We start from the raw sequence: 17,305 nt of genomic DNA on the forward strand, positions 1-17,305 counted from the left end.
GTCTCAAGAATGGGGGAAGCAGAGAGAAAATTTGGAATTCAAAATTTTTTTAAATGAATGTAAATATTTAACATGTATTGGACTGCTTGCCAGGGAGGGGGATGGGGGAAGGAAGGGATAATTTGAAACAGAAGGTTTTGCAAGGGTCAATGTTGAAGAATTACCCATGCATATGTTTTGTAAATAAAAAGCTTTTTTTTTTTTTTTTTTAAATTTAATAGCCTTTTATTTACAGGATATATACATGGGTAACTTTAAACATTAAAACTGAAACCCTTTTAATTTTCCCCCTCCCCCACCCCTCCCCTAGATGGCGGGGATGACCTTGGATGTTAAATATATTAAAATATAAATTAGATACACAATAACTATACCTGACCAAAGCGTTTTTTGTGAAAAGTCAGACTCTAAATTTGTAAATTAGCTTGTAAGGAAATCAAAAATGGGTTGCATAAATATAGGGATTGAATTCAATGTAATGGTTTTAGTCATCTCCCAGGTTCTTTTTCTGGGCATAGCTAGTTCATTCATTACTGCTCCATTAGAAATATTTGGTTGATCGTTGCAGATGGCCTGATCCATCAGAACTGGTCATCATATATATTTTGTTGAATATATATATAATGATCTCCTGGTCCTGCTCATTTCACTCAACATCAGTTCATGTAAGTCTCTCCAGGCCTTTCTGAAATTATCCTGTTGCTCATTTCTTACAGAACAGTAATATTCCATAATTTTCATATACCACAATAAAAAGCTTTAATAAAAAAAATAAAATGGATGTTAAAGATTGTTTCTCCATCTAATAGGGAAAAATAAAATACATATATTTTTAAAAACAATTTTTTTAAAAACATTCATTTATATAAAAGTATAAAGCGTGAATTAAAATAACAGGAAGAATCAATTATCTCCATCTAGAGAGGTTAATGAAAACAAAGGTTTTTTTTCTTCTTCATCTAAATTTATATACTCTTTGAAAACTATACAGAGAATCCTGGGTGTCTATAGATCCCAGGCTAAATACCCTTGATTATAGATAGAAATTTCACCTTGCTCCCGACAAGATGAAATAGCTTATTAGAATGTGAATTTCATCATATATTCAATGACACAACAAAATCTAAAAATGGGGGAAAGGATTTGACATTTCAAACTTCTTCTTAGCTATATTTTCTTCTCCAAGTCCACTAATTGGGGTGAACAAATGCAGCAATTAGAAATACTGAATTTTTCTATTAGTTCACAGTGACTTGTGTAATGATGTTCTTTTCCCTCTTTAAAAATGCCAATTTTAAAAATCAAAACTTCAATATTATAGTGGGAAAGAGCTGGCTTTAGTCACAAGCAAAATAAACAGCCATCTTATTTTAAAAATAAAGCATGTTTTTTTTTTAAAATATATGTTCTAGTTCTGTCATACAAAAAAATATAAAAATTCAAGATTTGCTTACCTGAAGAAAGAAGTTTCCTACAGCAATCTGAAAAACCACTTAATGCTGCCAAATGGAGAGGAAACATTCCATGTATGCCCCGCCTAAAGCAGATATTATGGTATACTGATTACAATAAAATATATTTTTTAAAACTCTCTGAGGGAAGTAGGATTAAAAATAGTTCTTATACTAAAAAATAGACATCACTTTTGAGACTAAAGAAAACTACATTTTCACATGCATTTCGATTATGTTCAATTGAAAGTTTTGAAAGAAATATCTTGTTTTTATTGACCTATTATTACTTTCCATATTAAAAATAATGAAAAGGTGTTATTATAATCACAAGGTTAATGACCACAAAACCATAAAAAGTTCATGTTTGGAAAAAAAAACATTTAAAAAGTTATAAAAATCCATTTTTTTATTATCTCATATTATCAAATTAATTGACAAACCATTTGAAGTCATTGTATCAATAAACAAGCAGAGGAATCAGCAAACTATTTCTTCCTCCAACTCATAACATACCTTTCCTTAAAAAAATCAAATACGTTATAATGATTTGTTTCATTTCATTCTTTATTGTGTAAGCAGATACCATCCCACTTGAAAATGACTTACTTTGCTGTATCAGCACCACTTGTAATGAGAGTGTTGATAAGTAGTTCATGGCCATATCGAGCTGCTATGTGCAAAGGAGTATTTCCATTCTTATCTTTACAGTCTATTTCTGCTCCTACAATAAAACATATCTAAGTCAGATCTATATAGATGAATATCAGGTTACATCAGATAGAATGGAATATTTTATGGTTTTACAATTTATACTGATATTCAAATATTAACTAAAATACCATTTCTTTCCCCCTAAAAGTGTAACCAGATTAATACTCATATTAAAATAATTTCAGTAACAACCCTATTTAAAAAGCTCAATTTTTTGCTAATAGCTAAAGACCACACCAATTTAACTCAAAACAATTATGTAGTGGGTTCTATATTTCTATTACTTAAAAAAGATGACTATCACTTTCTTAAAATAATCTGTCATGACATTTTGAATTAACATATTGCAACTAGTAAATACAAAACAGAAAAGGCACCAAGACCCACAACAATAAAATAATATCAAAGTAATGACAAAGAAATAGGCTTATTGCCCATTAACCTAAAACAAAGAAATCAACTTAAAAAGGAACTGTTGATATTTAAGATGACTTCTCTTTCTACATTCCATTAAGAAAAATATAAAAAAAAACCTAATGAAAACTACAGGAAACACAAGAATTCTTATTGTTTAGTGGAATTTGAAGCTGTTTGGCTTCAAATTCTACTAAACAATGAGATATCTGTTTTAATATGGCAATAGGTAACATGCAGAGATGCTTGTTTTTTTGTTTGTTTGTTTGTTTTTGTTTTGTTTTCTAAAGATCAGTTTATAACTACATCTGAAAACAGAAACAAAAATACTTTTTACCACTCTGGATAATGGTTTGTGATCTTGAGAATCTTCCATGAATTGCTGTCATGTGCAATGGTGTCTTCCCATCTTTGCTCTAAAGAAATACAATTAAAAAGAAGTTACTCTACTACTTTTTAGATATTTTATATATGAAAGTATATTGACAATGGCTAGAATTGAAGCCAGATTTTTTTTTTTGTGCATAATTATTGTGTAGCTTTGAAATACTATGATTTCAATTAAGATATTAAAAAGTAATCTAGTAGAAGAGCACACACAAAGAATCAGTCCTCAATTCAGGTCACTGTAAAAAAGACTAAGCAGAATAAGCATGAACAGAAATTTCCAAGTGTAAGACAAAATTTACCCACATTAGTTCCTTGACTGAACAGGAATCACAGACTCTAATTTGCCACAACAAGAACATAAGAGCATCAGATTTTTACACCTTTTTCCTAGATGCAGACTTAACTATCAGAAACTCGACATATTCCAAAGGGATGAATGAAGTATTACTATATAAAACACTCCTATAATGTGGGATTTAAAACAAGATTCTAACTACTTCAACAAAGTCTATATTCAAAAAAAATAATGTACAGATTTCACCACGAAATATATGTTTAAACATTGAGATTTCATTTTAAGCATAAATTAATTATTGAGATGACTAAGTAAAATGTTAAAGAAATAAAGCGGTTTTTATATGTGATATTAGATTTGAGAAATTTTAAAAACATTTAAGTCTTTGAAGGACAATGACAGATCTTATGTCTAACCTATCATATTTAAAAGAAAATTATAATAATCAATATAATAATCAGGGGCTGGGGGAAAACTTAATTATCTGGTCCACTAAGCCTATCGTTCAACTTGTAACTTATGAAATATTTATTTTTGCAACATATACATGTTAAAATTGCAAGGACAATATTAATTACAATTGCAAGGACAATATTAATTACAATTAATTAATTGCAAAATACTTATTACAAATTAATTACATTATTATATACATTATACATTATATACAAATTAATTACATTATTATATAAATTTGTAATTAATTACAAAATAATAATTACAAAATTAATTACAAAATATACAGGGTTAAAATTGCAAGGACAATATTAATTACATTTTATCATTAATGCAAAATTATATTAATTTTATTAGTTGAATAAAATTTACTGTCAGTTACATGAAATCTAAATATAATCATTGCTTTTAAGAAGTTAGATAGAATGCAACATAGCCTACAGAAAATATTCTAAATGAAAGAAATGCAAGTTATTTCATCTTAAAAAAACAGGGGTGGGAGGAGAAGGAATTCATAACAGTGAATAACATTCAATTTCTCTAAATAATACAGCTTTCAAATTGTATTAATTTTTCAAAGGCTAAGTTCAAGAATTATAATTATGAGTTGTTTGCAATCTGATTTCCTCCATGTGGTGAGACTCTTTCTACTGACAAACCTTTTGTCAGTAGACAAACTTTTCTGGCTGAACTTTTTTGGCTATTCCCATTCATAAAACTGTCCACTAAGAGGCAAAGAAAAGCTCCCAAAGAAGTTACACTGGTGAGACAACAGCTCCCCAGGAGGCATGCACTCAAAGCTTGGAAGCAGCAGCCAGTCATTATCGACTTTTATGTTAGGTAAGTCAGGCTTTAGCGAAGGCTAAAGAGAGTGCAAATTTAAAAAGTTGAAGCCACTCCAACTATGTTGTAACGCAAAACAAATATTTTTAGAAATTGTATCAAGATTTTGGGATAAGCCTCGAGAGAAAGGCAGTCCAGAATGGACCACAAAAAATATCTGTGTCCCTCCATGGAACCTTGGCAGCCCAAACTCTTTTTTCCTGATATCTAGGTTACTGGACTTGACTATCATCTGGATTTTAAAGTATTTCAGACTCAGAATACTCACCAGATTACCAGGTGACTTTTCATGACTGTAACTAGAAGAGTCAGTAGCAGCAAGCTATCTGCACTAGAGGAACAGAGACAAAAGGCCATAGAGAAGCTTATCTCATTCTTTGAGCCACTGTAACCAATGTCCAGGACAGAGACAAAGATTAGACCTGGGGTTTTATTGATGGATGGAGACCGTCCCTCTACCAGCTCAGCATCATCTGGATGGCATCATCTCTGCAACCCTCAGATTGTTGCCTAAAATACTATATTATATGACTTGTCCAGGGCCCCGCAGGAAGCACTGTGCCAGATGTAGGGCTTGGATTTCAGTATCCTGGGCACTATACGTTGCACTGTGATCTCTGCCATGAGAAACCTAGTGGTACAGAAATCAAAGGGCTGGGCCTAGAGGCAGACCCAATCTCAGGTTCCTACTAGCTGTGTAATTCTGCCTCAGTTTTCTCACTACACAATGTGGATAATCACAGCACACATCTCATAGGATTGATGTGAGATCAAATCAACTATCTGTAAAGCCTGTCTCACAGTAGGTACAAGCACAGTAGGTGCTTGTTTCTTTCCCCTTTCCCTCAGTCTCGATGAGATCCTCAAAATTATTTCATGATATCTTCCTTTCTTCAAAGGGATCCTAAACACCACAGTAAGGAATAGTGATTTAGTATATTGGCAAGAGAGATTTGTTACCAAGTGCTTCCTGTTTTTAGGCTTTGATTTATCAATTTTCCAAGTATTTATACTTTCATTTTGTGGTTGCTTTTGCAGGCCACAAGACCATATGAATGTATGATAAATAAATCATGAAGCAATCAGTGAGAACATCTCTGAATTACTCAGAGCTAATTCAATTCCATTTAGTGGGCAAGGTGCTTGAGGTTTTGGGAGCATTTTCCCCAGAGGGAAGAAAAAAATGACCTCTTAGTGATACAATTTTTTCAAATTGTTAAAGTTAAAGGATGATTGTGAACAATTATAGAAAATGGAAACTATTTTTATACACATTTACAGCTCTGATGTAAATATTTAAGTTATGAATAGCAACCAACTTTGAAAAATAATTTAAATGTCCATACCTTCATGTTCACATCAGCCCCATTTCCAACCAGGAGCTCCAAGCACAGGGCACCATGCGTCGATGCTGCAGCAAAGTGTAAGGGAGTAAACCCTTTCTCATTCGTTTGATTGACATGAGCACCACAATCTATAAGTTCATTCACAACCACATCTTGTCCGTTATAGCAGGCTACATGAAGAGGTGTATTTCCATAAGCATTAGGTTCATTCATCTATCAGACAAAGGAGAGAGCTGGTGAGCACATCTGCGGCTGTCCCTTCTGTACTTGTAATGGGGAATGCAAAGAAAGGAATGTTTTTAAGGCTGAGTTTCTTCATAGGTAAAATGGGGACAGTAATCCATGTAATATCTCAACTCAGGTTTTGGGGAGCATTGCACTCCACTCAGAAGCCCTGTACTAGACTACTTGAGATACTGGCTGGTGATCTTGGACAAGTGCCTTCCTCTCTAAGCATTCTTCTATGAAATGGCTCCCTCTCTTACACAGCGTTGTTGTGAGGACCAAATAACACAAGTAAATCTTAAAGCATTGTACAAACGCCAGCCACTATTCCAGATCCCACAGGATTGCTGAGAGATCCAAAATATAAACTAAAAAACAAACATTATATACTTTATCGAGAACTGCCAATTATGATCAACAACTAACTCTCTGAGATGGTAGTTATCATCCCTCATTTACATTCGATTCAATGTTGAAAAATAAGCAAGTCACACAGTGGTAGAGCAGAGAATTCTGCTCCTTAAATGCACTGTAACACATTACCTTTTATGAAAGGAATATGCTATAGAGCTGAGATAAACAATTTTTGAAATAATTTTCTTGGGAAACAAATGTGTTAATAATAAAACAATCTTTTTATATTAAGCCATAAGATGGGAAAAGCATGAATAGAGAATGTAATTTGTATGTATGCTATTTTGTATACTATGTATGCTAATTTTGTATGTAACTATTACAGTAACACATTCTTTACAATTAAGATTGTAAAAAATCTTACAACTTTTATTGAAGAGTTATGGACATTAAATTAAAAATCATAAAATATAGATGAACTAAGTTTTAAACCTTATAACATTACCAATCACACTTTTCTATTGTTAATAATTTCTCAAACTAAACCATTTATTTGAAAATAATTTACAATTCAAATTGAAGGCATAAATTGAAAATTCAGGTATCTCTATAATAATTCTCTAAAGAACTCCCAAAAGATTGTTTGCAGTAATGTATGTATGAAGGTATGAATGTGTGTGCATGTGCTTATGAATGCATGCGTGTTTATATGCATATCTCTTTGTGTGTATGTGTGTGTGTAAATACATACATACAGATGGACTAAAAACTAAAAATATAAAGAATGGAAAACTCATTAAAAAAAATGAGTGTAATCTGATATTTTTTATTTGTCCAATTCATATGAAGTGAATGAAATTTCTACATACTTTATAGACTTAAAAATTGGCATTTTTCAAAAAGGCAAAGACTGTTTTTAGAAAGAATTGGCTCAACCAAATGGAAAGGCTCCTGTTAGCACATTTCAATGCTTTGCCTGGTATGGTTTCCATTGATGTTGTGATTATCATGTTTTCCTGGTCCTGCCAAATATATATACATATATATTTGCAGTTTCTATACCTCTTTTCCAGCACCTAACATAGTGTAGTTAGTAGGTAATTAAGAAATGCTTCTTAAATGAATGGTTTTGTTTAAGAAGGTCCATTCTATTTAGCACCATGGAATTCACTTGTATAAAGTGGAAAAAAATAAAAGAAAAATAAAGATTATTCTAATGAACAGTTTCCCAAGTATTTTGTTATTGGAGTTTAAGAAAAAAAATCCAGACTTTTCTGTAGTTCCATTTTTAAAGAAAGACTGTGATATAATAGCCATACTTCAGTTACCCCCCCCCATTCAAAATGCTCACTAAAAAGGCACAAAATATGTGCAATATTTCCATTAGTTTACTTAAAGCAAAGATTTCATATCCCATATTAATAAAACAAAACAAAAAAACAACAATCTTAAATGTGTTAAAAAGCGACAACAAAATTAATAGGCATGCATCAATTAAAAAAAACTTACAAAGGAAACATAAAATTAAATCAATATGTTGTCTAAAAGGATGTAAGGATGTTTTACTTCAGAATTCAAAAACATGACTTTCCAAATGAAGTTTCTGAAAAAAGTTATTATTAAACTGAGACTGCATCTTTAAAATGTATGTGAAGATAAATTAATTGTATGGGTATACTTGTCAGCACACATGTCTTCAACTACTTTCTCTCTCTTTACTAGTTTCCTACTTCTGTGTTTTGTCTGCACATAGCTCTATACTCAAAAAATATAATCAAGTTAGAATTACCACAAGGAAAAAGAGCCAACAGCTCTCTTTTGGGGATATATCACAGAAGCATCAGTGTGTAACACTTATCTTGTTTGCTTGAAAGGGTTTTTTGCTTCCTCCAGTTCTCAGCTGTATTTCAGATGTCTGAAATTGCTGGATAAGTGAGGTGTTTCTAAGAAGGTATTGGATCAATCATAATAAAACTAACTTTTTCGACAAGCTGTTCAGTAGGAAGATAGAATCTCCTGGAGCCTACAGCAGAAACAGAGGTGAAGAACTTATAACTACATCTAAAAGAAAAATTTCTACCAACTGAAGGTACTCATCCTCAAATACTTCGGGGCACCCTTTTTATCTCATAAGTAAAACTGCCCACTTCCTACTCAATTATATTCCTGTTGAATAGCTAAACTGCAAAATCATCCATTAGAATGGAGGGCAGAGTCTAGATTTTTGCCTTCTTAAAAAATCCCCAGCCCTTAGAACTTAGCAGGGTACAATGTAGGTGCAAATGTTTAGTAAACTGAATTGAACATAATGGGTTGTTTTCATACTTGAAGACACGTTCAACAAAAGGATAAACTTTAAGAAACAATTAAAACATGGGGAAAATTTCTATATTACACTGACAATAAAAAATTAGATACTATCCTTTTCAAAGCTTTCCCTGCACTTACATCAACACCAAGATCTAGAAGATATTTCACGACACTGATCATTCCACTAGAAGCAGCAGCATGAAGAGGTGTATAAGATTTCTTATCTTTACATGTGACTTCAGCTCCATGAGCGACAAGCAATTTCACAACTTCAATGTGACCTGAAATTAATAAGTAAAAATAAATAGTCCTATCTTTTTCATTGCTGTATATGTCTTTATCTGTATAAAGTCAATAAATATACATTTTGGTTTCCCCTTACCCACTATCCACATATACATTGCATATATAGAAAATGAATATATAGGACAATAATAAAAAATAAAGGTAATTGGGTTTGGAAGGGGAAGGGAAACATAAAAGAACTACTATTATCTATGATGACTTTCATGCGTATTCATTTCAAATTTATGGATAATCATCCTTTACTATGACTAATTTGCGATCCACAAACCTTCTAAAATGGTTTAAAACAATGATTATTTATGATTTCTTATACTTTCCAAGTTATTTAATCCTACCAGTTCAATATTTAGAACGCTGTGAACTCTAAGTCCATCCTTTCTCCATCATCAGGAATGATGTGAACTTTAACAGTGCCCATTCTGTTCCTATAGTCACACATATCTAAGGCATACTCAATTGTCTTATCATGTAGTTGCTAATGTGCATGTGAGTTTATTCTAAGCTAGTATCCTCCCTAACTCTTCACATCTCGCCCTTAGTTCCTCTGATCTTTCAAAAGTTTTCATAATTCACAGCCTGGTATTGAATCATTTTGATTTTGCCCATGGGCCCTAGTAACTATGAAAACATCTGTTGTGAATTTTTCACATTATGACCCACTATCCCACAACCTATTACTTCTTCAGGAATATTCTTTTATTTAAAATAATGAAAGTATTTCTATTTTCCAGTATATTATTTCCAGTATATATTTTCTAAGTATATCTATTTTCCAACATCTTTTGAGTCACTACAAAACCCTGTAATGATCTGGGTCATTATGATACTGTAAGTATTCAATAGCTGAATATGTTTATATTATTCAAATAATCTCTCACTGGGCCTTCTGTGTGTGTGTGTGTGTGTGTGTGTGTTTGTGTAGAGAAAGAATGACTTAAAATGTAAATTACAACAGCTTTAAATTTTTAGTAAACTTCTGTAATTGGGCTAATATTAAGACACTAAAATCAGGCACAGGAAATGGAATTCTAAAGTGTAGTTTGCTCATCACAACAGGATCTTAGAGGGTGGAACTAAGAGAGTAAAGAAGTAAGATGCAATTGTGCAGCATGATAAATGTGGAAAAATGTTTAAAAGAATTGTTTAGAAGTACATGTTTAACCTATATTGAATTACTGTCTAGGGGAGGAGGTGATAGAGTGAAAGGAGGGAGAAAAACTTGGAACACAAGGTTTTGCAAGAGTGAATGTTGAAAATTATTTTTGCATGTATTTTGAAAATAAAAGGCTATTAATACATTTTTTAAAAAGGAAGCGATGTAGCTAAATCCACAACTCTTCCAAACAAATCTATAAGATACATTAGAATGATTTTTGATACGATCCAGAAAAAGTAAAGAAGTAAGAAGCAATTGTGCAAGCATGATAAATGTGGAAAAATGTTTAGAAGAATTGCTTAGAAGCACATGTTTAACCTATAATGAATTACTTGCTGTCTAGGGGAGAAGAGGGTAGAGTGAAGGGAGGGAGAAAAACAGTGAATGTTGAAAATTATCTTTGCATGTATTTTGAAAATAAAAGGCTATTAATACATTTTTGTAAAAAGAAACTTAAAAGAAAAAAGAAAAAAGTAGGAAACAATGTAGCTGAATCCACAACTCTTCCAAACAAATCTAGAAGATACATTAGAATGATTTTTGATACGATCCAGAAAAAGTAAAGAAGTAAGAAGCAATTGTGCAAGCATGATAAATGTGGGAAAATGTTTAGAAGAATTGCTTAGAAGCACATGTTTAACCTATAATGAATTACTTGCTGTCTAGGGGAGAAGAGGGTAGAGTGAAGGGAGGGAGAAAAACAGTGAATGTTGAAAATTATCTTTGCATGTATTTTGAAAATAAAAGGCTATTAATACATTTTTGTAAAAAGAAATTTAAAAGAAAAAAGAAAAAAGTAGGAAACAATGTAGCTGAATCCACAACTCTTCCAAACAAATCTAGAAGATACATTAGAATGATTCTTAATAAGATCCAGAAAAAGTCTGGAGCAGCTCAGCACTGGGAAACATGAGAGGTCTGCTGACACTGGCAGCAGGATTGGGCCAGTAAAACACTGTAAAGTAAAAAAAACTGTGCCTAGAACACTCCAGTGCCCAAGGAGAGAGGCAGTGCACCAAAAAGCAAAAGGAGGTTCCAGATTCAGACAAGGCCACACCCAAACCCAAATGGGACACTATAATGGGATAAGTGCTATCTAGCAGTTTCATCAACAGTTATAGGTCACAGATTCATGGCAGACTGAGAATAGGACATGAAAATGGGGAAGGGAAAGGAGATAAAGTACAGTTTCCAGATAGGAAGGTTCTGGGTAGTATCAATAAAAATGAAGTTCAGAAGCAAGCAGCAGCAGGGTAGTCCACATTCTGGAAGCTGAGCAAGGTCTCAGATTCAGCTTCTAGCCCCATCTGAAATCTGGAGAGGCCAAAAGAGATTCAGGGATCTTATAATTCTGTCACTATTAACTGATATGAGTATAGTAACAAATATTTTGTTGCTAAAATTCCAGGTCAGGTATTTGCAGAGATTACACCTGAAGGAAAGTAATAAAACTTTTGTCCTGAATCAGATTATTCAAGGAACACAGAAAGCTATTGGGTCCCTTAGCCTGTCCCTGAAATCCTGGAATAACAAAACCAATCTTTATGCCACGCCTCAACTTGACATAAGAAGTAGGTTGCAGGAATGAGCAAACAAACAAACAAAAAAGCCTCACCATAATAAACAAATGCAGAAGAGAAAACAAAAAATTTGTCAAAATGAAAATACCTGAAAAAGATGAAGTTTAAAAAAAAAAGTTAAAATGTTTTAATAAATGAAATATGAAATAAATAAACGAAGAGAAAACTGGCAAAGAAATGAGAACTATGGGGTAAAAAACTGGAAAGGAATTAATACTTGGCATAAGATGAAGAAAACCTTTCCTAAGTACCACACTCCCTGTAAATGAAGAACCATAGTTAGTTATAGTCATAGTTAGACACCACCATAAAGTAGTGAGGAGAGCTTAGTAAACAACTTACCCAGCAAAACTGAGTACAATGCTATAGAGGGAAAATGAACCTTTGATGAAACAGTACTTCACAGAATTCCTGATGAAAAGATCCAAAGTGTGTAGAAATTCTTAAGTTCAAACACAAGAGAGGTAGCATAAAAAAGATAAAACATTATTATGAACATGATAAAGAACTAAAAAAGGATAAACTGCTTCCTTTCAAATACATGTGTCTATTCTAAATCTTATCATCCTGGGCCACAGAGGCAGTATAATTAGGCAAGGCCTGGGAGTGATTCTGTTGCATTACTTGGTGTCTTGAACTTAAGAGAAGAATGGAGAGAAGGGAAGAAGAACATACAGAAGGAGAATGAAAAGAAAGATTAGGGAAAATTATCTTGCATAATGAGTGAGCAACCAGAAGTCTTAATAAACACAGTCTGATAGGGTTGAGAGTTGAGAGGAGGGTGGAGAAACTGACACTTCAACTTCACTCTCACCTGAATTGGTCAAAGGGGCTGCCAAAAATTGGGGAATGGCTGAAAAAGTTATAGTATATAAATATGATGGAATAATATTGTATTTTAAGAAGTGATAGAGTGATGGAGAAAACTTCAGAAAAACCCGAGAAGACCTATCAAATAAAATAAAGAGATTTGTTTTTCTTTATGTCTCAAGTGTGTTTGGGAGGTAGGGGGATGACAGTAAAAGGGAGTGATAGGGAGGAAAAATGAGAGGGAAGGTTTTTGTTGATTGAAAAATAACAAAATATAATTTTTTTAAAAATTAAAAACCTCTGCAGATAGATAGAAGGCATAGTCAGGGTTGTTGTAAATTTGAGGTGCTTCATTCTAGAATATGTATTATATTTCTTCACACTGAATAGCGTATTTAATTTTTCTGTTCTTTTTATAAGTGTCACCAGACAACATATTACAATGTTTCAGATGGATACTTAACTAAACCTATTGCCATTTAAAGATCAATGAAAACATAGAAGACATAAAGACATAAGACATAAAACTGAAAAAATTTTACAAAAACAAAATCTACATAGCTAGGATTATAAGGGAAGCTATTGATTAGTAGAAAATAATCTTTCCAACAAATATGTCTGAGATATAAAATATACACAGGGAATGAATGCACATGTAAAATCAAGTCATTCCCTAGAAGAGAAACATAAAAGATGAATATTTTTCAAAAGGAAAATTGCCAGTTATTAATATGAAAGACTACTCAAAATCATTAATAATCATCACCCAACTCTAACATTTCATCTAATCCATGTATATAGCAAAGTGGCAAAGATGACTACTTACAAAGGCAATGGAAAAGGCATCCACTACTATACCGTCAATGAAAATGAATTGGCTCAAACATTGGTGATAAGAGTGATGAGAATAAGAGATGTTTTTTCACTTTGCCCAAGATAGAAAAAAGATCCCATAAATAATAAACAATGGGCATTTATTGGGAACCTAAATACCAGTTTCTATGTTAGGCAATGGGAAGGTAAAGACAAAGGTGAAAAAACTTCTGCACTTACATTCTAATAACACTTTTGATAAGAGTAGAAACCTGGAAGTTAAGTAATGCCCAATCACATGGGAAATATTTTAAAAGACTGCGGTATATAGTTATAACAGAATAATAATACACTAAAATAATAATAATATTGATAAGTAACATTTTAATGGCACCTACTACGGCAGTGAATATTGTTATCTTGGAACATAGGTGCTACTCATCCCCATTTTAGAGATGAAGAAATTGAGGCAGACAGAGGTTAAGTGACTTGCCTGGGGACCTATAGCAAGTGTCCCAAGCTATTATGAATTCAAGTCTTCCAGATTCTAGGCCTATAACTCTACTGTGCCACCAGCTGCCCCAGAAAAAAGAAAAGATAAATGCAATGAATTTGAAAGGGAAAAAAGTTATAAGAATTGAGGAGATACAAAACCGAATCAAGCAGAAAACAATATATGTAATAAATAAAATATAGAAATGGAACTAAACTTGTCAGCACAAGTCTTGCATGGAAAGAACTGAGAAAATTCTTTCTTTCCTTTTTTTTTTTTTTTGGTTGCAAGGATGGATGATTGGAGAGGGAGGGGAAAGGGAAAAGAGGGAAGGAAATTGAGACCAAGGCATAGTGTATATAATCAGCCACAACTGATATGACCGTAGATTTTGTTACAAAAGAACCCACTGAGAGGGCAGGAAAGGGATGTATGTAGAAATGATTGTGATGTAAAAACAAAATGTATTAGTTAAAAAAAAAAAAAACAACGGACAAATCCCCACCAACACTGAATTTATGTATTTAAATAACAGAAACAAAACAAAAAGCATTTTAAAAATAGCTGTTTCAATAACTTTAAAAAACTGTGGCAGCTGGAGGCACAAGGAACAAAGTACTGCCATGAATTCAAGGAGTTTTATTAGGAGTGTCAAAGCAATGAATAAAAGAGTAGAAGATATTCAGGACAATCAAGGTTTATTAGAACTACCAAGCAAAATTTGAATTCTATCAAAAATATATATACAAAGAGAAAATTCAAACAGTACACATAACTGAAATTCATTCTTATCGCAAGTAAGTCATATCTCTTTGTGACCTTAATTGGTTGTTTTCTTGGCAAAGACACTGAAGCAGTTTGCTATCTCCTTCATAATTCATTTTACAGATGAGGAACAAACAAACAGGGCCAAGTGACTTACCTAGGTTCACATAGCTAGTAAGCTTCTGAGGCTGGATTTGAGCCTTTCTCAAAAAGCCTTTCTCAGAAAGATGAGTCTTTCTGTTTTCAGGTCCAGTTACCACCTAGCTGCCCCAACCTTATGTATGCTGCTTTTTTGCCCCCTATATATGTTGAAATGTTTATGTTTGATGGGGTTTTACTAAGACAGAATATTTAAAAAATGTTTTTATCTAAGGAAGAAATCATGCCAACAAGTATTTCCTGGGTTATTTAGACCCGGTATTATGGCAGGCATCTTATTTGAAGGAAAACACTTCCAGAAATTTTCCTTAAAACATTTCAAAACATAATTTGCAATATGTGAGGAAACACTGTAAAAGATTCCTGATGAACAGTGGAGAAGAGAGAAGAAAACAGAACAGTGCCACAGTTACCAGTTGATGGCCTAGGCTTGACATATCGAAAACAAAGTAGTCACTATACAGATCTGAACAAGAACTGATTGTAACAGAATAGCTTGGTGGTAGGTAGAATTGCATAAAATAAATATATTATGAAAGAATATGGTCAAGAGTTAAGGAGAGCCTGTAGTAAGATTGGATTTGTAAAACAGAAGTATAATTTACCAAATGGGCTGCCATTATTCAAAGAATGCATAATCAGAGAAGTCACATTCTGTCCCCTCCTCCTGTACAAACTTTGTGTCATTTTTAATCTAGCTCACTGCTTTGCAAATGAAAGGAGGAAGAGAGCTATGAGTTTTTTTACTCAATGTGCATTAACAGAATAATTGGAAAGCATATCTCAGAGAGCATGAAACAACCACACCTACCAAAAAACCCCAAACCAGGGGCCCAGAGCTACATAAACTCTTATTCTGGACAAGAACAATGGAGGTAGCTTATTGTTCTTTTCTATCTTCCCTTTCTGTCAAAAGCTCCAAATCAAGTCTTGAAGCAGGAAAGGTTTTGCATATTATGATTAATTTAATTTACACTGTAATAGAATAATGAAAGCACTTCCTCATTATCATTTATTTGGGATCACCATCTATATATAGACATACATATATCACATACATAACAGAAATGTGCACACATATACTCACTTCCCCCAGGAGAGAAGTGGTATTCTTTGTGCACTTCTCCCCAATAAATAAATTCACACAATACACTTTTAAGTTCACCATATACACCTCAGCTACTTTATAGTAAGTTACTATAAAGAAACCAATCTCCTGATCCCAAGTGTTGAATTAAGGATTTAATTAGTAAAATAAGCAATAATTATTCAAGTCAAGTGCAGTGGATTTGGTATCAGGAAGTCAGGTCAATAAGCATTTACTTGTAAGCACCCACAAAGCTAAGCATTGTGTTAAGCACCTGAAATACAGAAAAAGACAAAAAGAGAGCCTCTGCTCTAAAATAATTCCTATTTTAATGGGGGAGACAATAACAGCTATAATACAAAACAAGATATGTGTTAATTTTCTTCAGTTTGTCCTACCATTTAGGAGTGTCAAGAAAGGTTTCTTGCAGAAAATGGTATTATAGCTGAGACTTGAAAGAGTCCAGGGAAGCCAGGAGCTACTATACATCAGGAAGGAGAGCATTACAGATATGAGAGATAGCCAAGGAAAGTGTCCAGAAATGGGAGTGTCTTGTGTGATGAAGAACAAAGAAGTCAGTCGTAGGATTGCTGATTTATGGTGAAGAAAGTCAGATGCAAGAAGACCAGAAAAGCAGAAGGGGCCAAGTTATGAAGCACTTCCAAAGTGAGAGCACTTTATGTTTGATCTGAGAGGCATGTTATTGAGGAGGGGGCATAACAAGGACAGTGCCACTTGGGGGTGACTGAAGAGCAATGCAGCCAATCAGAAATTACTCTATGAGGCCAGGTGTAAGGGACTGAGGGCTTACACCAGGTGGCAGCAGCAGAAGGAAGGGAGCAAAGGTAATGCGCTTCAAGGGTAGGATCAACAGGACAGTAAGACTTGGAATCTTGCTTTAGTTGTTACCTAACTGTGTTCCAAGTCATCCTTAACTTTTCTTATCTATAAAATAAGGAATAACAGTTCCTACTTCACTAGGCTATTGTGAGAGTCAAATATCATCACTTTGTAACCCTTTAAGTCTATATAAAAGTTGCTATTGTACTATTTATTATCATTAGAGTTATTGGTGACCTAGGAGACCAACAAATAAAGGCTAGTCTTTCATCACATTTCTTGTGAGTTCTGAAGTCACTTTGCAGCTTAGAAAAATAATTATAAATTTGTAAGATAAAAAATATGACTTAGAATGAATTATATATTTATGATACATTATTCATCTAGGAAGTACAGATATGAAATGCCTTAGTACAGTAGCCTGCCCATAGGAGGCATGTAATAACTGATTATTTAAAGGGCTAAAAATTCATGTACAATTAATCTTCAACATTCATG

At 33.1% G+C, this 17,305-nt stretch overlaps 1 protein-coding gene across 3 annotated transcripts in view; it reads right to left on the reverse strand.

Moving 5' to 3' along the window:
* Positions 1-17,305, reverse strand: part of ANKRD28 (ankyrin repeat domain 28) — a 153,816-nt gene that overhangs the window by 44,364 nt on the left and 92,147 nt on the right. For 2 of the 3 annotated variants that reach the window (XM_031940271.1, XM_012551351.3), the window contains exons 7-11: positions 8,937-9,079; positions 5,910-6,122; positions 2,917-2,995; positions 2,061-2,175; positions 1,455-1,537 (exon numbers count right to left, since the gene is read on the reverse strand). In XM_031940271.1, coding sequence (XP_031796131.1) covers positions 1,455-1,537; positions 2,061-2,175; positions 2,917-2,995; positions 5,910-6,122; positions 8,937-9,079 — 633 coding nt within the window. Of the gene's footprint in view, positions 1-1,454; positions 1,538-2,056; positions 2,176-2,916; positions 2,996-5,909; positions 6,123-8,936; positions 9,080-17,305 lie in introns of those variants that run through there. The other variant, XM_031940272.1, reaches the window with a different exon arrangement.

Source organism: Sarcophilus harrisii, chromosome 5 (genome assembly GCF_902635505.1).
Source record: "Sarcophilus harrisii chromosome 5, mSarHar1.11, whole genome shotgun sequence".
NCBI classification, from domain to species: domain Eukaryota; kingdom Metazoa; phylum Chordata; class Mammalia; order Dasyuromorphia; family Dasyuridae; genus Sarcophilus; species Sarcophilus harrisii.